The following is a 25346-nucleotide window of genomic DNA, read 5'->3' as shown; positions in this document are numbered from 1 at the left end:
TCTAGAGCCCACCACCACCCCACCCCACCCCCCACCCCACCCCACAATGTATTGTGGCATATTAAAAATTGGAGGTACATTATAGTGACTCAGAGATTAGCATACCAGAGTCCAAATCATCGAGTTGCAGGTTGAAAACTGCCCAGACTGGTCCAGGTCACTTACTGTGGTTTGTCTTTTAGTGAAGAGAACTTCTCTTCCTGGGTACTGACTAGTTAAATAGCTCTTAACCAACCTTGTTCTGCAGCAGTTGCCTTGAATATGAATTAAGAAAGAAATTGATTTGTTGTAGTTCCTTCAAAAAGGAAGGTCATTTAATCTGTCAACAACCCATATAGTTCTTCTTTAAGTGGACCAAGAAATTGCTTTTGTTCCATTCCTGATTTGGAGGAGGCCTACTATTATACTCAATTAGTGATGTGTATTCCAACTGTTTAGAAAGAGTTGAGGATGTTTAGTGAAAGAATGGCATATACAATTAGCTGCAGATGGGCAGACAGGCCATAAACATGTATTAAGACCAGGAAGGCTTGCATTTCTGAATAGATTGTTTATAATGGGGAAGTAATTAGTCATGGTAGAAAGAAAGAATTATTGCAGGAGTTTTGACATTGAAGTGTAGTTTCAGAGAGTACCTGATTGTTGCTATTAGTAGTTCTGAAACAGAAGTGCCTGCTATGTAGTAAAGACTTCATTGGACAAAAGACATTTTCATTGGCAGATTGCAAGGATAGGGGTTCATTGAAACTACCCTCCAGCCCCTACCCCCCTTATACAAACAGCTAACAGTTTTCAGTTTAAAAAACCACAAACAAACCTCTTTGCAGAATGAAACCCCTTATGAAAAACATGGATTAACATCTGATTTCCTGTAATATTGTAAGTAGGATGGATTATTGTTAAGGAAAGAATTGTACCAAATAAAAGAAATTGTAATTTTTTTAAAATGAACTTGATATAAAGAAAGATACAATTTTTACGACAAGCAGGAAACTTGAACATATAATGAAGTGATATATTCTTAGTGTAAATGGGAAATGCAGCATCCATAGGTTTAGGATCTGGTTTTGCCGTTAGTACCAAAAGAAGCAAATACCTATGTATATGAATGCACAGCTGAAAGATATAGCTTGCAGTATGTCAAGGATTGATTACATCTCTCTTTTTTTCTCTTCTTCTGTTATTTTTTAACTTGCCTGGACCAATTTTAAAGCAAAGTTGACCAGAGAACAACCTAGTATGAAAGTCTTCAGAGTTTGTATAAAGGAGGCCAGCATGCCATGTAATATGGCCAACATCGCCAAATGAAAATAGGAAAACTGATAAACAACATTTCAGAACCCTTTTTACACAAGCCTACCAAATTTGATAGAACAGTCCTAATCAACCAGTATGGCTGCCATTAGTAAGGCAGATTTTTTAAAATGACTTTATCCCAGTCCTTTCACAAACTTTCAATAAATTTGATAGAAAACAGCTTTCACATCCCAAAGCCTTAAGAAAATATGAAATTAATTGATGGAGATCTCAGCAGAGATATATAATAGAACATTACGAGCCCCCATATGTAATATACAACAGTTTAATCAGTTACATGAACAGAATGAAATTGAACATGACATTTGAATGATTCACTTTTACCTAGAAACGGAGTTTTAAAAAATGTATGCCAAATTCAATTAGCCAATCTGTTATACCGATCAGATTGATTGAACTCAAATTGGTGACATGTCACTATCACCTGGTGCTTCCAGTGTTTTCCAAAATCACTGTTGGTGTCTGGTCGGTATTGCAGTATTTCTTTTCCTTCTCTCTCTCTCTCTGTCTCTCTCTCCCTCCCTCCCTCCCTCCTTTTAGACTTATCTTTCCACTGTGCAGTATAGTATGGAGCTATTTCTTTCTTTTGTGCCTTCCCGAGCCCTCGCTTGCTTATCATCACAGAAATCCATCTGTCTCTCCTCTGGTTACGGGGCACAGAGTGGTCTAAAGCGCTCTCCATTACGGATCACTTCCATCTCACCTCAGTCTGCACCGGTTCGAATCTCAGATTCAGCTAATGTGGGTATGTGAGAAAGCTTGCCAGTAGCTTTTCGTGGGTCAGTGGTTCTTTCAGGGGTTTTCCCGGGTTCTTCCTCTATCATTCATACTGGCTGCCATATATAGCCTATTGTGTGCTGAAAAATGGTGCTAAGCCCCACAACAACAACAACAACAACAACAACTTTGGTTACAGGTGTCCCAAATTTCCAGACCCCCTTGTCCTATGGATGATTTGTTTAATGAAACGAGTACTTTCTAATGATCTCGGTGCCAGCTTCCCCTTTCAGTAGAAACACTCAATATTGCAAGAGAAGTTACTTTTAAACCTTGAATTTCATCTGGGAAACACTCATCCTCATTTAGATTAGCCAATCATGATTACTTACTCTATCCGCCAACAATTTTGTCACTCCCATCAAAGTCGGAATAATCCTCTGTAGACAGTCTTTTTTGACCTATTTGATCCTGTTTACCAATTTCAACAGCAGTGCCTGATTCCTGTTGTTGTTGTGGGGTTTAACACCATTTTTCAGCACACGATAGGCTATACATGGCGGCCAGTATTAATGGTGGAGGAAGAACCTTGGAAGACCCAGAAAGAACCACCAACCCACGATAAGCTACTGGCAAGCTTTCTCACATACCCACATTGGCTGAATCCGAGACTCGAACCGGCACGGACAGAGGTGAGATGGCAGTGATCCATAACGGAGAGCGCTTTAAACCACTCGGCCACTCGGGGCCCCGCCTGATTCCTGAGAAGTAATTCTAAATACATTGTGGTAAAACAGAGTATCATACAGCAGCATGGGATTTTTTTCTCCTGACCAGCATAACGGTTTGTTTCATCAATTCTTTTTTCCAGATTAAGTGATCCCAAAGTAATTCAAAGCAATGTTGTGCATCAGCTTCTTCTGGGTGTCGAGCAGTTGCCCCTTCTATCAGTTTAAATTGTATCTGCAACCAAGGTGAAATATCGTCCCAGACCCATTCCTCTTGAAAGCCTTCAAAGTCAGTTTCATTCGCTGAATCACTTTCGAAAAGTGCATGAAGTCATGCATCATCTCTTTCATCAACTTGATTTCAATTCTAACCCATCATTTAATTCAATATTATCATCTGAATCATCCAAATCATCAACTTCAATGTCGCTACCTTCGCTATCAACATCCATCTTTACATCTGAGTTGTCGTCCATCATTTTATCAATCGATATTCAAGCCATCAATTTCTTTTCCAACATGTTTTTAAAAATTTCACTGCACATGCATGCTTTAACCATTTCTTATGTTGGTGAAGAAGTACACAAATATTTGTGATGTATAACACATGTTTCTAGAGACACTACACACATACATATTAGAGTATGACCATAGTCGTATTCAGGATAAAATGAGATATTACGACCACATGCGTATTCAGGATAGAATGAGGTATTACAACCATAGTCATATTCAGGATAAAATGGGTTAATAACGATTCTGAAAAATATTATTTTATGACACCTTTTTCAAATGACCCAAGACTTCCTAAAATTTTCTCTGGTTTGTCTCAGATCTTGTCATTTTCTGTTAATGACTTTTTGTTACCATTCGCATCTTCCATTACTCTGACCTTTATCAAATGGACCGTAATTAAAATTCGATTCATGCTTCCAAGTAGGAGAGATTAACTGTTACAAGCTGCCAAGTTATTGCAAGCCTTTCCAGTTCATCAGTCTTGATGGTTACGTGTCACACTGGCCACGACAGAATGTAATGCAGAATTTTTCTACAAAAATTTGCACCATTACAGCATATTTCACTTTATACGAATGATGCTGATCCACTATCCACTATGATTGCAGATATGAATAAGAATATTCACTTTCAAACAGCTTTTTTCTCATCAATGGCTGCATATAAAAAAAGTTGTAAGAATGTAAAACAACTTTTTCTCATAACCAGTTGACATCATTTGCAAGACTTAAAAAGAAATCATCTTATTAAACCTGACTGGCCAACTACCCATACATTGTGCTATCTGACTCAAGATCCAATACTGGAACAAAGGCATCTTTTACTGACAAAAATTAAGAATCATGATTTTTTTAAAAATATGGCTGGATTGTTGCAAAATTTAAATGCTGGGCATCATTGAAATATTTTCTTTTTGCATTTTCTTTTAATATCTTGCACATGTGTCTATAAACTTACAATGACGTTTTTAAAGCTCTGGAACAAAGATAATACACCAAATTGTAAAGCCACTATGATTTGTATGTTTTAATGTTGTGCAACTTCTCATACATCACTATAAATAGATGCTTCAAAGTTAGATCTATGGTATTTAAGATAGGGTTATAGATAGACACACTACATGCTATTGGGATTTTGATCTGCCCACAGGAGGGCTCAAGTTCCTGATGGCCATGGTGATGTGCTTACAGCTTGCAGGATAAAAGTAACATGAAAACATAAATAACATCAAGAAAAAATTACCACTTTCCAATGTGGTTCAGAGATACTGATTTTTATCACAGAGGTAGGTCTTTTGGTCTGGAGGATTTACAAGATTATGTCAGTATGCAGTTTTATGAGCAGTAAAAATTTTATGAAATACATAGGCTGCAAAACCAAATGGTACGAAATACACAGGCTGTAAAACCAAATATGCAATACACAGGCTGTAAAACCAAATGATATGAAATACATAGGCTGTAAAACAAAATGATATGAAATACACAGGCTGTAAAACCAAATATGAAATACAGAGGCTGTAAAACCAAATGATATGAAATACATAGGCTGTAAAACCAAATGATGTCATAGGCTGTAAAACCAAATTGTATGAAATACATAGGCTGTAAAACCAAATGATATGAAATACACAGGCTGTAAAACCAAAAGTGTATGAAATACATAGGCTGTAAAACCAAATTGCACGAAATACTTGGGCTGTAAAACTAAACTTTAGGTTTTAATTTATAACGGATAAACACACTGAACATTTAAAATACACATTCCACTACACTAAGACTCACACCCTTCAAGTTCCAGATTACTGTTTCCCTCTTATTAAACTTGGTGCTAAGTGGCCAAGTTAGCTTTTACTTCTAAAATCTTAAGATATTTTCCATTGGAAGAAGAAAGAAACCCACCACCCTGATATTGAGGTCAGAGGTCAAGTTCACAATCAGGCACACAACAAGAAAGTAGTGTCTGGATGTTACCCTAATTCCTCCATACAGTTCTGATTTACACAGGGCAGACATATGACCTACCTTTATGGCACTGATATTGAGGTCAGAGGTCTAGGTTACAGTTAAGCACACAACAGTAAAATAGTGACAGGATTTTTCTGCTATTTTCTACATACAGTTCTGATTTACACTGGGCAGACATATGATGTACCTTATGGCACTGTTGATACAACAATAATTAATTATTATTCATTTCCTCAAATGTCCCATTTTTTCTCTGTAAAATAAGATACTTTCAAAAGGACAGATTTTCCAGTCAAGATAATAGATTCAGATTCAAAGAAAGTGTTTATATACAGATAATATCACTTTGTTTCCAGGAATAAATATATGGGATATATCACCACCCCTGTCATGTAATAAGTGAACAGCCCTTTAAACTCCTATCAATTCACACCACTATCAGTGTTATTGAGGTTACTATCAGTAAAGCATGTGTTTTAACTATTAAAACTACACAGCATGGGCATATACAGATAGTAACATTATGGGAAGACTATATAACCATAAAACTTGAATTATCTTGCAGAGTGGATCAGTCATTTCCCTTTTTTTAACTCTCACAATCCTAGATTTGACACAAGATCACGTATATCTTTATACAAGCTTGGCATCATTAAGATATATATATATATATAGAGAGAGAGAGAGAGAGTGCTTTCAACTTGAGTCTTTTTCAAGTGCAAACACAAAACAGGACAATGCATCAGCTATGGAATAGAATGTGACCAAATGGAGCTTTACACTGTCTTGTCAGGAATCGATAGTTACTGCATGTGTTGCCCTCATGACTATTAATAACTTTGGCACACTTCAGCAGTGGGTTTTTTATTTCAGTTATCAGGGTCTATTAGCTTGCAGTTGGACTTGTCATGTGTATGTGTGTGTGTGTATGTATATATGTGTGTGTGTGTGTGTATATATATATATATATATATATATATATATATATATATATATATATATAGTACTGTATGTATTGGCCCTTGTGAGGCTATTAATAACTTTGGCAGCAGACCCAGTAATGTTGATTTTTACCTGTGTTGCATGGAACATGACGCAAAATCATGATAAATTTTCATACCATATATACTCACTTATAGCTCTTGTCCAACTGCAAACCACATAGACCCTGACTTACCATCATATATTGCACTGATGGATCAAGATCTATGGATTTCTGAATACTCCGAACAAACTGAGTGGATCTTCTGCTGCTTTATATAATGGCAGATGTGGGTCTCTGCTTTTTAGCAGTTGGACTTAGACCTAATAGTGAGTAATAATAATAATAATGAGGACTTTGTATAGCGCCTAATCTTTGGAAACTCTAAGCGCTTTACAATATTACACAACACCTTTAAGATAAAAAGCATATAATGATATGATTACAAAAACAAACACCATGAAATTAGAAAACATTTATAAAAAATTATGCTGAGAATATTATGGTGGATATGGTAGGCTCCACAGCCCCCTATTAATCCAATTTTCTTGTTTTGTTTCTACAGATATGCAAGCTATAAGAATATGTAAAAGCCTGTCCCAGATCGGTGATAGCTGTTGAGCGTAGTTTTGTTTCATAAAGTTACTATTTTCTTAGTGTATAAATAAAGTCACATTTATGAACAGGTTTAAATTTTATCGCTTGTGTTAGACATTATGTACATGTTTTAGTACTTACTGACAGAGATAGAAGCATTTTGTGGATGCAAGAATTCATTGTACCATCCATGCTCCCATGTTGCCGTAAAAAAGTGAACATATATAATAAATCACGCAGCCTGTTTGTTTTTAGATCAATTTCCTTATATTTTAGTGGTCCTCATGAACCAAAAAGTAGGTTAATTTGCCACGATCAAAACTTTAAAATTGTGCAAAATTCCCAATTTTAATAATTACAGCACAACTTGACAAAGTCAGCAGAGGGCTGTGATAATCATGTCTGTCTGGCCATCTGTCAGTATTTTGGCTTTCATGGAATAACTTTACTGGAAATTGTCATTTTAAGCCAGCTCTCTCTGGAGTTATGCCCCCTAATTGCCTGTCCTCATAACTTTTATTTCTGTACTTTAACTCTCCCAAAATATAGCCAGATTTAAACTAAATTTGGTACATTGGTGAGACCTTAACTGAGTTTGGTTTCCATAACTTTATTTACAGGAATTATGCCCCCTGATTGCCTGCAGAGAGCTCCTGACTTTGGTTTTTGCTCTGTAACTTTATCAAGTTTTGTTGAAATTCAAGTAAATTTGGTAAGGGCCTTCATATTTATAAGAACTTTAATGAGTTTTATTTCCAATATTCCAAAACATGTGTTTGGAGTTATGGCCCCAGTTTGTTTCCCACCCACCTGACTTTGGTTTCTGCACTCTGTCTTTACTAAGGTGTGTTAGATTTCAACCAGATTTGGTATGGGGCTTTATATTGGTAAGATATTGAATTAGTTCACTTTAAAGGAGCTATGCCTACAGATTAAGCACTGCCTGACTTAGATTTCTGCACTGTACACGGTCAGTTGGTAGAACATTAGATTAATATTACTAAGGTTCATCGGTTGAACACCAACCCAGGCAAGCCCAGGTTGGCACCCTTTGTGTGTCCTTGAGAAATGCACATAGCTGCCATTGGTTTGGCATTATATAGCCTGTAATATACTAAACTGGCCATTAAGAGCAACAAATTGGAAAAAATAATGGTCTCAGCAGTAAATGTATAACTTTATCAAGGAATGTAGTATTTTGACCACATGTTGCTGTATAATGATGTGATTATGAATGAAATCTATTTCCAGAATTCAACATTATCAAGAGTTATAGCCCTTGATCCTTTACTAAATAATGTTTCAGTTACATTCATCATGCACTTTTATATTGATGAACATTGAGTTGGAGTTGCAGTATATAAAGTTGTCATTTTGATGAGTTATGTCCCCTCATTTACCGTGCTCTGAACTTTGGTTTCTCAGTACAAGTTAATGTTTAAGACCATGCCAAATAAAGTAGTGAGTGGGGGTCCTTTGTGATATAGTAATGGCTAGTGACTCTAGTTTATTCTCCACTAATCAAGTTTGTTTTCAAATGAGATGGCTCCATTCATAATGGCACAAGAAAACTCCCAGCAAAATATTTAGTTGCAAATTTATATGTGGTTAAAGACACTCAAAATACATTTTCCCCAGACTCTCATTTTGGACCACAAAAAATTGATTCAAATCTAAATGTAGAAGGATTTGGTAAATTAATATTTTCATTCCTCATATTCAAGTTTTCTCTCTCTGTTCTCTATATGAGGCTGCAGACTGTAATGGCAGGAAGCTGTTTCTATTTTCATTTCTTCTGACAAGAAACAAGCAAGCATAGTTGTTAAAATGGGGAACAAGATTATGAAAGGGAAGTAACTGATGAGAATCTAAACAGGATGTATTGCATGACTGCCAGCTATTGGTATCTATTAATAACAGCACATCTTTGTAGGTGATATTGATAGTGAAACCATTCTCTTATCTAAGTTGCCAACACTGCTTTGGTTTTCATAAGTATTCCTGGATTATTGAAATCTGATTCTCAGCTTCTGCCAAAAAGAGATTTGTTGTTTGCATTTGTGTTTATCTTCTTCATTATTAGCCTTCCCTGCTGTAGCAGAGGTTTTTAAAATAATAATAATAATGATAAAGATTATTTTCAGATGGGTGGCTCAATTCGATACAAATGAGAAACTAATCTACCTTGAGGTCACACACACACACACACACAAATACACCATATATAAACAACTATTGACATAAATGCTACATTGCTGCATAAATGAAAATGAAGCACAGGAGGTGGGTGGTGTAACATATACTTTAATAAATACACCATTTTTTAAAATAATTTCATCCATCTAAAAAACCTGTTGTGCAAGAAAGAGATACTTGGAGCTGATTTAATATCATGTGGAATGTTATTCCAATACAATTTGCACCCATGAAAATTGAAAGCTATTTTTAATAAATGTTACTAATTCTGAGAGAGGTGATGGAATAATAATAAGTTTTCACAAGTCCTAATAAATTGAATGAAAACTACTTTCCCTTGCACTGGCCGCATGTTACCATTGCCAAATATGCAAGACTCCATTTTGTGCAGAATTTTGTTTGCACTAAATTACTTAATCCAATGTCTGACTGTCTGGCACAGAATGTTGATCAAACACTCAGAATCTTAATATATTTAAGCACATTAAAGTGTTTGCAAGCATTGCATATAAGAGCACAGATTTCTTGTAAATTATTAATGGACAGAATTGCATGATGGGCTCTTCATGATTTTGGAATTAATGTAAATGTAAATGGAATAATCCATTTACAAATTTAGTTTTAGTCTTTTGTGGCCCAGTGATCTAAAGTGTTTGCAGGGTTCATAGTCTTCGAAGGTCTTTGACAGTTTGGGAAAAATGGGGTAGCATTTTCATGGCCTTGAAAGTTTGGGAAAATCGAGCAGATTTCCTTGAGGTCTTTAAAAGTCTTTGAAAATTGAAATAAACACATACATTTTAATTTTCATTCCATAATCAAAAATAAAATTGTCAAAAAGTAAGAAAAAATGTTAGATTTGGATGTAGTCAAGTTTTCCTGGTTTCTTTCTTTTGATGACCCATTCAGTTTCAGTTCATCATTAAACAATATTGTAGTATTTTACATTCTTTGTTTTCTCATATAACATAACTTGTTTACAAAATTGTAGTGAAAATAGGTCTTGGAAATCTATGTTTGTGATCTTTGAAAGTTTTGGAAAAGTCTTTGAATTTATCATTCAGAATTCTGTATGAATTACCCTGGTTTGCCTGTGCATATCACTTCTATGTCACCACTGTTCTTGTGGGTTTGAGTCTCAGGTTTGGCCTATGTGGGTATGTGAGAAAGCTTAACTTCCTGTGAATCGTTGGTTCTTCCCAGGATTTTTCTGGGTTCTTCCTCGGCCAGTTTTACTGGCTGCCATGTACAGCCTATCATGTGCTACAACAATGGTGTTAAGCCCACAGCAACAACAACAAAAACAAATTTAATTTCTTAACTATAAATTCACAGACATTTTATAATACATGAATAAAAGTCTTTTTTATAGTATTTAATCTGTACTGCCATGTTGTTTCCTGATTTGATACGAAAGATGCCTTAAAACTAGTCACATGATTGTTCCAATTAAACATTTTGAAGAAAGAAATTAAATTACATGAAACAGTTTTAAGAAAACATTATAACCTAAATTTTAACTGAAGATGTTGAAATACTTTGATATAACATGTTGTTATTGTATGGGGTAACCATCGTGGAGATAGCACATAAGGTATATTCTCATTGTATTTATTTACATTGCCTTGCAGTTGATATTGCCCAGTGTGTAGGCTGGCACAGTGAATACAGAACAAGTGTAATCGAAAATTAACAGCTTTGCAAGATAAGTGTTGGGTTTGGCCAAATCTTGTATTTCAATTCAGACATTTAAGAGTCCCAGTTAAGCAATAAACTCCTTTATTTTGGCACAACAGCATGATTATTTATATCTGGGTTACTTTCTTCTGGACATCTGGAATACAAAATGATGTAATGTTGGGAAGCCTGGGATGTGTTTTTCCTGCCTCTATTTTCACATGGCTTGAATTTTGATCCAGTTGACCTTGTCACATGATTTACATTTGTAAGATGTATGTCTTTATGTTATTTTATGTACCTTTCCAGTATGAAAACATCCTTGCATATTTTTTTTATATCTTCTACTTAATGTTTACATTTATTTGGAAGGGTTTATGTGCCTCAATGTTGATGCAGTTCATTTTTGAATTTTTGGAACCACACCTTTAGTTGCACTGCACAGCCACTTTTATGCTGAGGTCCATACAACACTATATCATACTACATGTATTAGGAGTTATATCCCATCATCATAGCAGCTTCCTTTAGACTGATATTCTTTTTCTTTTTTTTTAAATCTTAAAAAAGGCTGGAAAGAAACTGCTTCCAACCAACACACAATTAACTCATCAGAACTTCAATTTTTACTCAGGGGAGGGGGGTGTAGAATAGTCCAGATTCACCCTGCTGCATGTCATAAGAGGCTCTGATTAATTTAGGTAGGAACCATAGTGGCTAAGTGGTTAACATGCTGCACTTTTGACCAAAAGGGTTTGGGTTCAGACCCCCAACCCTCCCCGCAAAAAAAGATCAGCCTGGGTTGGCTACTGTGGCTTATTCCTGGGCAAGGCTCTTTACTCCAGTTGCCTTGGTTCTAAATAAACTTGCATTGCTGTGCCCAAAATCACTAAACCAAACCCAACTCCATATACACCAGTAGGTCATATCCTTGAACAATGCTGACAATAAATGTACAAGATTCACAGACCATCTTCCATCCTCTGTTGGTATTGCATCAGTTTTTGAAACAAGTTTGTGAAATGGATATCAACTTTTTGTATTAACTGACGACTCATCAGATTTCATGCATTGTCATCTCTGAGGGAAATTAAGTTTCAAATCATGGTTGAGTCAAAGGGAAAAAGGTTAAGGTCACAGCCAAGGTGAGGAGTATTACAAGTATAAATATAGGAGGCACAGTACCTCAGGTGATATAGAATCAGTTTTGTAATCCAAAGGTCATGGGTTCTGTACCCAGCCTAACCAGCCCATTTTGGTTGCATTGGTGTGTATATGGAAATGCACTTGGCTTCTGTTTCGTCAGTGCTATATATACTCCATAGTTATGACACTTGTAAATATGCAATTGTAATAGCTATTGAAACCCTGATAAGGGACTGTGATACAAACTATGTATACTTTCTCTGATTAATTTCATTTGGATCAATGTTTGGATTTAACATCCATAATTTTGACAAATTTATTTGACCCTCAAGATCTATTGTGCCATTTATTTACACCTATATATATCCCAGGCTTACTCCTGCAGTGTGGAAATATGGCCAAGATACTGTATGTACCTGCTTATAAATCAAGTCTACATCCAAAGAACACAGATCCTAATCTGTCATCACATAATGTGCCGAAGATCAGGTCTGTGTAGTTTGTTCTGTTTACTACCCCTGGAAAACTGCATAGACTCAGATCTACAAGTGCATTATGTGACAGCAGATCTGGGTCTGTGCAGTTTGCAGTTAAACCAACTTACAAGCAAATAAATATAGTAGTAGTCTGACAAAATCTGCCCCATACCTGTACTGACACTGACTGATGGTTTGGGGTCACCGGAAACATCATTTAGTATCAGGTTTGGGGCTAATTTATTGCCTGAAAGGTGTATTGGGTGTTATGTTTTTAAATCTATCCTTTCTAACAATTACTCATATATATATATATATATATATATATATATATATATATATATATATATATATATATATATATATATATATATATATATATATATATATATATATCCCATAACTGCATTATAGTGACTGGCCACCTGTGAGTTCTGAAAGTGATACTTTCTTCATGCTTTTTCCGACTGTTTGTCAGAGTTTCAATGTTTAATTGTTTACACAACAGCCAGCAGCAGAAATATTATGCTCTGATGTAGTAGTGTTCCCACATTACAGTGCCAGATTTAAACCTGCATAGACTCAGCTACAATACATGCATGCTTGCTTATATCAGACTGCTGCTGCTCATTTGTTTGTTTTCATATCCCCACCATAATGAGGGATTACAAGTTGTCCATACAAGACCATCATGGGCCTTACTTACATACCTTATTTTTCTGCCCACGCATAATAAATTTTCTTCCCATTCAAATTTTACTACATTTATTTAAAATCACATTTGGAGAGGGTTTTATATTTTATTTTTTCTTGGATAATATCTTACTAGAATGGGGTCTTAAGCACTGACCCCAGATAAAGAATAACCTTATGTAACCTTGACCAAAATGTTGGACCTCCATTAAAATCAGAATATGAATTTGCCATAAAACTGGATTGGTCAGCAGATTTTTAGAGCAGCAATTACAACAAATTTGCTTCTGCCTTTCATGCAAAAAGCAGTGTTCTGTAAACAAAAAGAAATTTTTCTCACAGGCCAGGGGCAGGTGGCTTTTTGAAGAATCACTTAAATGTAAAATCTGGTTGCCTTGAAGACTTGAGCTTTATCCAGAATTCAAGAGGCCCAGTTTTTCAATTGACTCTTAAGAGTTAAAGTAGCTTGTTTAATATAAACATGCCCCTGACTTACGGCTCATGCAGTTGAAACCCTTAACAGGTTATGCATTTTTCAGAGTGTTTCATGTGTGGGTCAGTATGGTAGGGATCATGGAAGGGTTTCCAGTTTTGATCTATAGGGCAACTAAATCAAAGAAATTGGCAGGTCAGCTTAAGATCAAACATGGCCTTCTCTATAATCAATCTCATGTGCCCATTATTTACAACCAAATCTAATTGGAATTGACTGCAGGGACTTGTTACAGGGACTCTTTAGCTTGTACAAAATGAGACATTCAGGTTATTTTAGCAGTGACATTTCACCTTTTCAACTTTTGGTTTTAATTGTAGAGAACAGTGGAATAGTAAAGTTGAAAAGTTTTCTTTTTTATCTTTATCCCTTGTTACTCAATGACCCCTGGAGGTTTTTGTTATTTTGGCTTGAAATGTGAGTAGGAAACACATTTTGGGAGCTATTTCCAAATACATCCTAATACATCAACTTCCAAGAGATTTCTGGTTAACCTGATGCTTAGTTATGTTAGAAATGTCGTTTTTCATAGGTGATATTGTTCGCACATGAGCAGAAGGGTAAAAGATGGAGTTCTTGTTTTTTTTTAAAAGAAAATTCTTAACAGACCCATCATTTTCATATCCAGACCACTTTTTATTCCAAACGCCCATCTTATCCTACTCTTTGCAAAGGTTTGCCTGTCTGTGTGTAGTTCAGACCGGTCTGCCATAGATCTGCGGCCAAAAAGTCTAAAATCCAGACACAAAATCGAATTTCAACCACAGGCAAATGTTTGGTGGAAAAATTATTCGGGACTCAAAAATTATGTTTTTCCCTCAATATTTTGTAGTGCAGCTAGAAAATCCAGATTATTTGGTATCATTGTAAACTACATCTGTCTTCCTTTCTATAATACCACCCACTTTAGTATATTTTAAATGACCTTGAAGCTACAAGTATGCTTGTTACAATCACCTCTTTTGTCCTTTAAAGTCAGATACCCTTAGTACATTCTGCAATCTATGAGAGAGGCCACAACAGCTAACATACCATTATACTATCTGGCGACCAAATGTCACACCAACATGAGCTAAACAACACTGTGCTTCTCAGCAGTTACCTACTGTCATTTTGATAATTGTCAGTGGTAATAATATTAATTGTCAAAGTGACAAAACCCAACATTTCTAAGGAACACATAGCAAGAAGCCTAGGATTATCAGATTATTTACCTCATTGTGTGGATTAGAGGTATTTTCTTCGAGTCTTGGAATAAATATCAATCTGTTGAGTTGAGAGATTAATAAATATTAGTGAGATTTCTATCTGTAAGCGACCATAACTGGCCACTTGCAAGGCTTAAATTTGTTTTTACACTAATATGCTGGCTACATTAGATGGGTGGCCCCCTTGAGGGTTATTTTTGGACACACACTGATAGGCATTACGGGGATTCTGGCCAAATAAAACAGATGTCCAGTGGTGAATGGAGAGCTTTTAAAAGGGGGGTCACTGTATCTGTATGATTTTGTTTGAGTAAAATTAAAGAAATAAAATTTGCACAACAAAAAATTATGACTGTATTTCTACATTTATTGCAGTTTTATTATGAATTCATTGGGTACTGAATTGTAGATTTTGTGGTTTTCTGTCAGCCACAGATTTAATGGCTGATCCAGCAGTTAAATGTGTGATGATAATACATGTATTAATTACTATCATGTCATAATGACTGTAAGTATGTATAAGTAATTATTATATCAAAGTGACAGTGATGGCACCAAGTTGGAATGACTATTAATGTGAGTTGTTGAAAATGAGACATCTCAGAGAAGACCCATACATTCAAGTCAGAGTAATTTTGTTTATGTTTCATTCATTTTGTGTGTTGATTCAGCCATTGTATTCTACAAAGTAATTGATAAAAAGATCACGTGTTATCACATTTCATGGGTATTATGTGACCATGTTCTGTAATTGTTAAAGGGGATGGGTATTAAGGTATAGATTTGTATTCATGTCCTCACCTGATATCATTTGTTTGAATAGGCTATGGCCTGTCCTCACCTGGTATATGTTACACCCTTTTCCTACCACCAAATGTGTTTAAGCATTATGAGGGACCAATGGTCACAAGCACTTAGAGTCAGTAAATTGTCCACTTGTTACCTGTAGAAACTGAGTTATCTATGATTGTTTATATAAACAGTCTTAGTCCATGAAGGTCTCTGTTCCTGTGTTCTATATTTACCTTCTGCTGCCCATGCACCAGCCCTAGCCTACACAGCCTGTGATATTGACCTACCAGATAAGCCAATTTCCACACAGCATTTGAAGAAAAAAATTGTCATACCTGCCAGAGATTTGGTTTTACTATGCTGTTGAGGGATCATAAATGGGTCAGATTTCATCAATGTCTCAATCGCTTTTGTGATCTGTTTTCCAGTTTTCATTGGATTCCACTGTGTGAATTGTTTTTGGTTAAAAGTTCTGTTACCATAAGGACTTTGAAGGATACATAAGTAATTTATAATGGCTATAGTGTTTGCAGTGGTGACAGAAATTGCAATGGATTATTTGGATTGAGGTTCACTTGGTTCATAGTGCTGTTGAGGAGAGCTAAAGGAGTTGTATGTATTCTCAATTAGGACAGCTGAATAGATTTAGGTTCTGTATCTTAAGGAAGTGCTTACAACATTAAGCCAAAATAAGACTTTTATCGTATGATTTCATACATATACAAAATATAGGGCGAGGCTTGTGTCATTGTCAGATTTAGTGACCATCATTATTAAACACAGCAAGATACATCAGTATACCTGAATTGTGCAACTTATATATTAGCATGGATCTTTCAGATAAGATGTGTGAAATAGTGAAAAATAAAGTTACAAGCAAGAAGTACGTTATATAGATCGGTATAATCCGTATAGTTTGAATTTATGGGAAATTTCAAACGGAAAACAATGCTTCACCTGGATCGGAAGTTTCCAGCAGTGGAATTGATTATCAAGTATTGTCAGTTAGGGGTACCATTGCAGCAGCGAAAACAGTACTTTGTTGTAAATGACGGTAAGGCTGTAATTGTCAGATATGTTGATGACTAAATGAATATATATTTGAAACTTTTAGCAGCTTTATGTCATTTACGTCTCGTAAATACATGTAGGATCAGTGTTTCGGCAGAAGTAGGAGAAGACCGACCAAGAGACATAGAAAGACTTGACTGACAGGGTACAGAATGAACAGACTTGAAGTAACAGTAACATTACAAACAGTGTATTAGGACAGAAAGCCAGAATGACAGCTTGGATTGGTAGCGTGGGGAAGACTGTTACAGATGTGGACAGAAAAAACAGACTAACAGTAACATTAGACAGGTCACATTAGGACAGTAAAACAGAATGGCAACTTGGATTAAGAGCATGGGAGGACATTGACATTTGATTGACAGATGTGGACATAAAGAATTTTGTATAAATAACCCATGTTTCCAGTTATTCCTATTGCCATTTTATAAATCATTTTTTATTAAAGATGTTACATTAATGTTGCTTTTATTTGATTCTGTTTGGAGTATAATGGCCATTTGCAGTTTATATTCATGCAATAATAATAATGGCAATTTATCAAATGTATATCTAAGTTCAGTAAGTAAAATCTTCATGTTATCCTCAAATTTTGAATAATTACTCAAAATTTGAATAATTACTTAAAATTTGTATAATTGCTCAAAATTTTTAGATAAAGCTTAACATAAAGCAATATACTACATTTATGTTTTGAAGTGTTGACAGGTAGTTAGTGCTTTAAGGCCTTTATCAGCTATTATCTCTTGATTTAGGGAAAACATATTGGTGTAACTATACAAGGTATCTAAATAGTTTCAATTATTAACAACTTGTACCTGTTTGCCATTATAGGTCAATTTCTCCTGTAATACACATACTCGGCAGTTTGTAATTTTCTGCTGCTAACAAAAGTTAATATTTTTCTGTACAAATTATATTTGATATTTGGCCATAAAAAAATTAACTATTTACCACTGAGAAAAATTGATAACCACATGTGAATTTCAAGTTGTATGTCTGTCTTTCTGAATGTCTGTCTTATGCTTCTCCATTTATTCATTTTATCATATGAATATATAATAATTTAGTACAATACATGTACTGGCAGCGTTTTGATAGTTGTAATTTTTTCAACCTAGAAAACTTTGGATTTTTCAGTGTCCACTAGCAAATTGAATAAAATTTAAATTTGAATACATAATATCACAAGAAACTTCTAGTTATTTTGTTTCCTGCTAGTAATTTAATACCAAATTTGAGCCCTGTATTGTACATTTACATGACATTATTCATTTTTGTTGTGTCACTAACATATTCTTTTAAGTGTTTATTCCTTTAGAAAAGATGATTTAGCAATTTTGATAATATACATGTATGTTTGAAGTGCAATGAGGTGTTTTATACATAATGAAACCTTGATTCAGCACATAAGAAGCATACTGGTAATAGCTGTTGGTGGTGGAATTGCCTGAATGGTTTCTTTACCTTTTGTGAAATAGACCATTCACTACAAACTGCCAATAGTAGTATAACTTTCAAAACCTTGCTCATATTTCTCATAGATCATAAACTTTCAATAGAAATTGACCATAGAAGTGTTTGCCATGACTGATATAAAACTAATTTTATGGGATCTTGTATTGGTGGTAGGGATATATACTGTAACACTCAATGTCATTGTGAAAAACTATCATACCTGTGTGTAATGACTACTTGTGGGACTTGGGCTGTAAGTGGTCTATTACAGGCAGCTGGTTCTTTATATATGGGTAAGTACCAAATGGGTGGACTAATGATTACAATTGCAGGATGGATAGATTACTGTAATTCATACAACAGACAGCACATAAAGAACCTGATTGACAGCTTTTTCATTAACCCAAGTGTCTTTACAAATGAAAGTGGTCACTAGTTGCATTAAGCAGGTGGTCAGTATGTAGAGGCAGATTATGTAGAACATTTGACAAGGATGAAAATATGTTGTATGAACAGGTGTTTGATGTATGCAGTATTAGATAAACCATTTTTGTCTTTCATATGAATTGCCTTGCAGTTATTGTAATTGTTAAAGAACAGTTTGAAACCAAATACTTTTGTCACATGGTTACTGTGTTATTTAGGTTAGCATAACCATTTCATAATATTCCTATATGTAACATAATAACACCTCATGTCATCACAAATGACACCATTGCAAAGCAAAGGCACAATGATCAAGGCATCACTACACTATCCTGTAATTTGTTAATATTTGTAGTCATGTGGTACATCTGTGGTAAATAGAATCTTTACTTGTCTGCTTATTTCCAATGAATTAATGAATAGTTATGCCTTGAAAGTGGTATGTTTGGAAAATAAATTTATTTGAACATTGGAGTATTTTCCATTGACCAAATAAAAATATTGTTGAAATTATTTATCCCATAAACTCTGGCCTTTGACAACATTGATATAAAAACGATAATTCTCTTGGCTTTTACTGGGTTGTTTCCCTTGTAACCGGTGCCCTTTATTAAGTACAGTTCACCATGTCCTGTCTAATGTCAGCTTGCATGACAACATAACTGTTTACTGAAGAAGCTGAAGGAAAAATTATAGGCACACTAATGAACTAGATAACAATAAGACTATGGCTGAGAACACTGTTCTCTACTCTTTTGGCAAAGATTACCACCCCCACTAATAATGAAATCCCTAAAATCAAAATTTAATGATTCCTAAAGATTTTAAAAAAATAGGAAATTGTCAAACATAAAATAAGTTGTCCATAATCCTTGATCAATCCATCGTGTCATATGAAAGGGGGTCTTTCATATGACACGATGGATTGATCAAGGATTATGGACAACTTATTTTATGTTTGACAATTTCCTATTTTTTAATATCTTTAGGAATCATTAAATTCTGATTTTAGTGATTTCTTTATTAGTGGGATAACTTTTGTGTGATTCGCGGTGTTAAAAAATGATGTGCCATCGATTTTTTAGAAACTGTATCTATTTTTTTGAATCTCTGAATTGAGTGGAACTGTTCAGCCACAACACATTTGTGAACATTTAAATAGAGAATCTTTTTACTTGATTATACACAGCACATGCATTAAATCTAATTAAAATCAAATCTTCACTATCCTACATGAAGATCTGACAGCGACCTGGGTCATGTTCTGGTGACCTTTTCATTAGCCAATGGAACTGTAGCTTTCAAAAGTCTGATAGTAAATCATATTGTTTGGCACATATTGATGCTCTTCAGATCAGTCTCAAAACTTGAAGATATAAGACTCTATCTGATTGGCTGATACAATTAGTGATTATGGTAATAATATAGGTCACCAGAATAAGCCTCCTGGGCTATCACTATCTGGTCTTTACATACGACAGTGGAGATCTGATTTTAATCAGATCACATGTTTATTTGTTTTGTTTCTTATATAGTTTATGAAAGCAAAAGTATAGCTGGGGGGTTGATCTGCAGTATATGGTATGTAAAAGAAAAGAAATACTGACTTGGATTGAATGGTCATGGTCTGATTTGAATAGTGGCGTGATCTTAAAAGTAATGTTTTATATACATTGTTGTATACCATAGTAATCACCTTTTAATAAACCTTAATGTGTAATAACTTTAAATGATTAAATGCATTCTTTTATAACCAAATGTGTGTACATACACACTGAATGCATTGAAGATATTGCCACAATACTCCCATTTTAAGCCCATAGTGTGTAAAGTCCTTATAGATGAAAGCTTTAACTAATAAGATTGTGCAGAACTTTTCCAGAAATTTACAATTCAAGCCATCTGGGCCTATCTTGGGGAAAATACTGTTTGCAAGTGCAGATAATTTGTGAAACAAGTTGAGTGATTTGGTGAAACTTGTCAAGAATAGAAATCATTTGGAGTTTCTTAATTTTACTTACAGTATATATTCACTTATAAGTCGGATCCAACTGCAAATTTAAACCTTGATCTACCAACACTTAATGTGCTGGCAGATCGTGAACTGTTGTTTGTTAAAATGATTACTCCTGACAAACTGCATGGTCCTGAATCGTGCATTATGCGATGACACATCTGGGTGTATGAGATTCGCAGTTGGATCTGACTTGTATGTGAGTATATATGGTAGTTTATTATCTATTGTGAAAAACAACCCAATTTTGCAGATTTTGATCTTGTGTAGAATTATTTTCCCAAAATGTATATTTTGTCTTTGCAGACCAAAGCCGGAACAAGAAAGAAGGGAAGAACAAGTCCAGCAATAAATCCGACCTTGGAAAGTCTACCCCAGACATTAACGAGCTTCACAACAAGGAGATCCAGAGACTAGAAGCATTATGTGAATCACGGACCAAACAGCTCAACATGGTGAAACTTCAGCTCCAGTCCAGCAACAATGCTTTCGATGCCATGTCAGTTCTAGTTGGCTACCTCTCCCACGATGTGAGTATCCATCAAGCAAGAGTAAACTATATTCCCTAATCCACACATTCCATCCGCTATCCTCCTCAAGCAGAGGGAGTCTTGTTGGTCTTCACTTTGTCTCTCAACAGTCTGTCCATCACTCTGAGCTTTAAGCTTAAGATGGCTTGGGTAGTTGTTATGGAATAAGACCAGACAAAATTAGATATGAAAATGCCTGTAGACCCTGTTTTGATTATGTGCCACCCCATCCAAATTTGAGGTGTTGTACTGGACTCTGTCTGTCATACCTTTGAGTACCTTATGTCTACTGAATGCAATGTACACCTCTCCCTCAATAACTCACGAACAACGGGGTCCACAAACATAAACCACACTATAAGAGAGGCGCGAGTTACCGAGGGACCTAAAAAAAAAATCAATTTAACATCGGGGGGGGGGGGCAGCATTAAGACACTGGGCTGTTTATCGACTGAATCCTCATTTTACAATCACTTCGACAATAATTTTTTATAATGCGCTTTTTCAAATGAAGCTGTTCGCTATTCTGTTTAAATAACTGTTATTTTCAAAATGTTCAACATATCAAAGATCATTCCAGCTGGTTTCAACAACCATCTTGTGTACGAGAAAAAAATCTGTTTATTATGTCACTGGTTTTTGTTTTCTTCATCTAAGTCTTGTTCCAGTAGTGGTGTTTAATATTATCCTGCCAAATCAGAAGTCCACAGAGCAGGGAACTAGACTAACTGTTGATACACCACCAAACAAGATTCCTTTTTTTTTCAAAAACACGCAACTTTTATTTCGCGAGACAATTGTCTATGTCGAAACTCTATTTTTGTATTGTTCAATTAGTACAGTATTGATGTCATGATTTCATTGGAAGTAATAATGAAACTTCTTGTCATCCTTGAGGATATCTCTAAGTGCCTGTTCAAGAATTCTCTGAAACTCGCTTGCCCACAATGGTCCATGTCTGTGAAATCAAGCTCTTTATTTTACGAAGTATTCATTTCGCTTGGCTGCCTTGTTATCTTTGATCACAGTTATGAAAGAGTTGATTAATTTAAGGTAGTTTGTGTTACATACACAATAACATTTATGTGTTTGATTGATCAAATGAAGTGAGTTCACCCGACATAATGACCAGGGCCACTAGATTTTTAAGTTTGTAGGATTTTCATGCCTTTTAAATTTTATTTTTTTCCACCTCCTTTATTTGATTCAAAAGACATAATTAACGTGATAACACAAAGGAGGTCAGCTTTTAATTCAGTGCAACAATACAACAGATACTTCCGCAAGTCAGTTATCAAAACACGGTCAGCACTTAATTAGGTTCTCAGAGAAATGCTCGTGGACATAGCTGTTACAGTAGATTGATACATTTTACGTTTAATTACGAGAGGACACATTGCACTTATGACGATTACACTTACAAAGAACTAAAAGATATAACTAGAACACAAATTTCAATTGATAAATTTTTGTATATTTAATTTGTATTTATTAAAGTACTGCCTCCAGCCTATGTAAGTGACATTTTCATTAATCGAAATTTCCTTACATATCATTAATTGCAGTGTACTAAAAATGTCATTTGAAAAGAAAATGGAAAAAAATGTACGACCTATTTTTAAATTTGATATTTCAAAGTGATGATTAAAATTTCCAGGTCCTATTTACTGTTTTCAACGATAAAACGAGCAATACATCAAAGTTTAAATTACCAGTTTTGATCGTGATTTTCTTCAAGTTCAACAAATAGGGATCATTTATTGGGGTATTTTCTGGTTTAAAAAATAGGAGCCACGCCTGACCCACATTATAAGCGGGTTCGCGAGTTATGAAGGGAGTGGTGTAGTATCATGGATCTTGGTATGATTTGTATCAATGTCTAGACATTATATCCTTTAAAAAATAGAATCTCTCTCATAAACATTGTAAGAGTTGTTCCCATTTTTATTACAAGTTATGTCCAGCCATCCACCCATCACACTTCTCTCAGATTAATATCTTGTAAACTATTTGAGGTATCTTCATGAAATTGTATCATTACATGAGTTCATGTCCTTTGTAAGATTCAGTTTTATCAAGTTAATACTTTTAGAGTTATCTCCCTGTTTGTATCCACCGGGGATCATATCGTTGCTTAAAACTGACCTGTCATACATGTACTGTATAATAAATACAAGGGAAGACACTTCTCTTTTCTCGTGCGACCCATATGAGAATAAACGCTGTTATTTCAAGCCACATTTTACGTAGCGTAATAAATTTGGTACCAGTGTTTAGCTCAGGCATTCAACTGTGTATCCCTATCAAAAGTTTGACTTAATATCATACCTTTAAGAAATGCCAAATCATTTCCCCACGGTACCACTCGACATGTACCTGATCACGCCCGCTTAATGTGCAAGAACAAAGCGCTGAATGGAATACTGTCCTCTCACTGGTTAAAAGAAAATGATGTCCTTTATTTATTTATAACTTATTTTCAGTTTGAAATCGTCTTTCAGCAGGAAATAAATTGTAAAATGTTTAATTTGCTCTTACTTTAAGATTTATAAGTGAGTCTATTGCAATGAAACATAATTTATTGCTATCAAACTGGATCACATTCAAACAATTTGGACTTCACGCTTAATAGCATGAATCTTTGAACCAGATTTAAAGTGTCTTTTAGTAGAATTGTATGTGTAGTTTGTTTGTTTACTTAAATGTTTACCCTAGTTTTGTTTCAAATGATGGAAAGTTTGCATAAACTTGAGGGGCCGTAAATTTTAAATATGTGGGAGAAATAGAGAAACAAATGTTATTAAAAAATTTGCCAAAGCACTTATCCTTCCTTTTTGGTAATGGATAACTAAATCTTGAAAATACAAATTAACCATAACAACAACAACGATAACATAGCATGCTTGTGAAGAAATATGGGGTTTAAATTTATGTGAGTACATCGAAGAAAACTAATATATATTAAGATTGAAATAAAATATATATGAACCTGTTGGGGAAATACCAAACTTTGACTGGTTTATGCCATCTCGGCAACAACTGTATAGATGAAATTGAGCATAGTCAATTAGATACAGGCAAATGAGATAATGACTTTAACAGGGTTCATACGGTCTTTGAAGGTCTTTGACAGTTTGGGAAAAATGAGGTAGCATTTTCAAGGCCTTGAAAGTTGGGGAAAATCGAGCAGATGACCCTAAGGTCTTTAAAAATCTTTGAAAATTAAAAGGAACCCAAACATTTTAATTTCTTTCCATAACCACAAATACAATTGTCCAAGGTTGTTTGATTCAGATGAGGTAGATTTTTCCTGGTTTCTTTCTTTTGATGACCCATTCAGTTTCATTTCATCATTAAACAATATTGTAGTATTTTGTATTTGTTGTTTTCTCATAAAACATAACTTGTAGGCAAAATGTTAGTGAAAATAGGTCTTGGAAATCATGTTGTGGTATTTGAAAGTTTGGGAAAAGTCTTTGAATTTATCTTTTAAAATTCTGTATGAACCCTGTTTAATATTTGCACTTTGAGAAGTTATGCAACTGAATATATTAATTTTACCTTTCCTTTTTCTTAACATAAAAATGTTTTCAAATGAATCTTGTACAGAGCTATAAACCACTAAGTACTTGACACAAGTACAAATTGGGTTACCAGAACCAGAGTCCATGTACTATGATGGTGTTAACTTAAAAAGTCATGAACCAACAGTTGCATTTCAAAGTTACCTTGAAAAACTTTCTGTAAGTGCAGGTGACTGCAAAGCTATCAAGTTCAGAACGGCATATTAAACTTGCGAAAGGCTTAAAACCATTAGGTGATGCATAATTCAGTATTTTCAAAACAATCAATATCTGTGTTAGTTGGATACTTTTAAAAGAAAAGAAAAGAAGAATTGAAATAGTATTTTCTGATTTATTTTTTTTATGCTGTTCAATTTATGTTCCCTTAAATTGTGATTTCTAGAATAAATTTATGTGTGCATTGTATTAAAAACCATTAAGAACAAGGACCTGTTGTGAGATGTAGTTACTGTCAAGTTGCATGAACAGTACTGCTTCAATACGTCTTGTATTGAGTAAATTTAAAGAGGGATATTCATAATACTACATTTTACATACAGGTATTGATATATTTTATGTTACGCATCCATTTATGTAAAATTTATACAATCGAACATTTTAGTCTTGATTTGGAGGTTTGTGCTCAGGAGATTGATAATTATTACCCATGGTTGCGGCTGAGATGGTATTTAACTCTTTAAATAGTGATGTATGCCATGTGTTCCTTTGTGTCCGTCTGTCCACAGAGCACATAAAAGAAATGGTAATCTATTCCATAAGTA

General features: G+C 34.7%; 1 protein-coding gene across 3 annotated transcripts in view; it reads left to right on the top strand.

Annotated features, from left to right (window-relative positions):
* Positions 1-25346, top strand: part of LOC149798257 (uncharacterized) — a 298006-nt gene that overhangs the window by 197189 nt on the left and 75471 nt on the right. For all 3 annotated transcript variants that reach the window (XM_089963392.1, XM_089963390.1, XM_089963391.1), the window contains one exon: positions 20778-21001. In XM_089963392.1, the coding sequence (XP_089819518.1) occupies positions 20778-21001 (224 nt within the window). The remainder of the gene's footprint in view (positions 1-20777; positions 21002-25346) is intronic.

Source organism: Sinohyriopsis cumingii, chromosome 6 (assembly GCF_028554795.1).
Source record: "Sinohyriopsis cumingii isolate HCF-2022 chromosome 6, ASM2855479v2, whole genome shotgun sequence".
Taxonomy (NCBI): Eukaryota; Metazoa; Mollusca; class Bivalvia; order Unionida; family Unionidae; genus Sinohyriopsis; species Sinohyriopsis cumingii.
The sequence above is the reverse complement of the archived record's forward strand: the minus strand, read 5'-3'. Positions and strand labels throughout refer to the sequence as shown.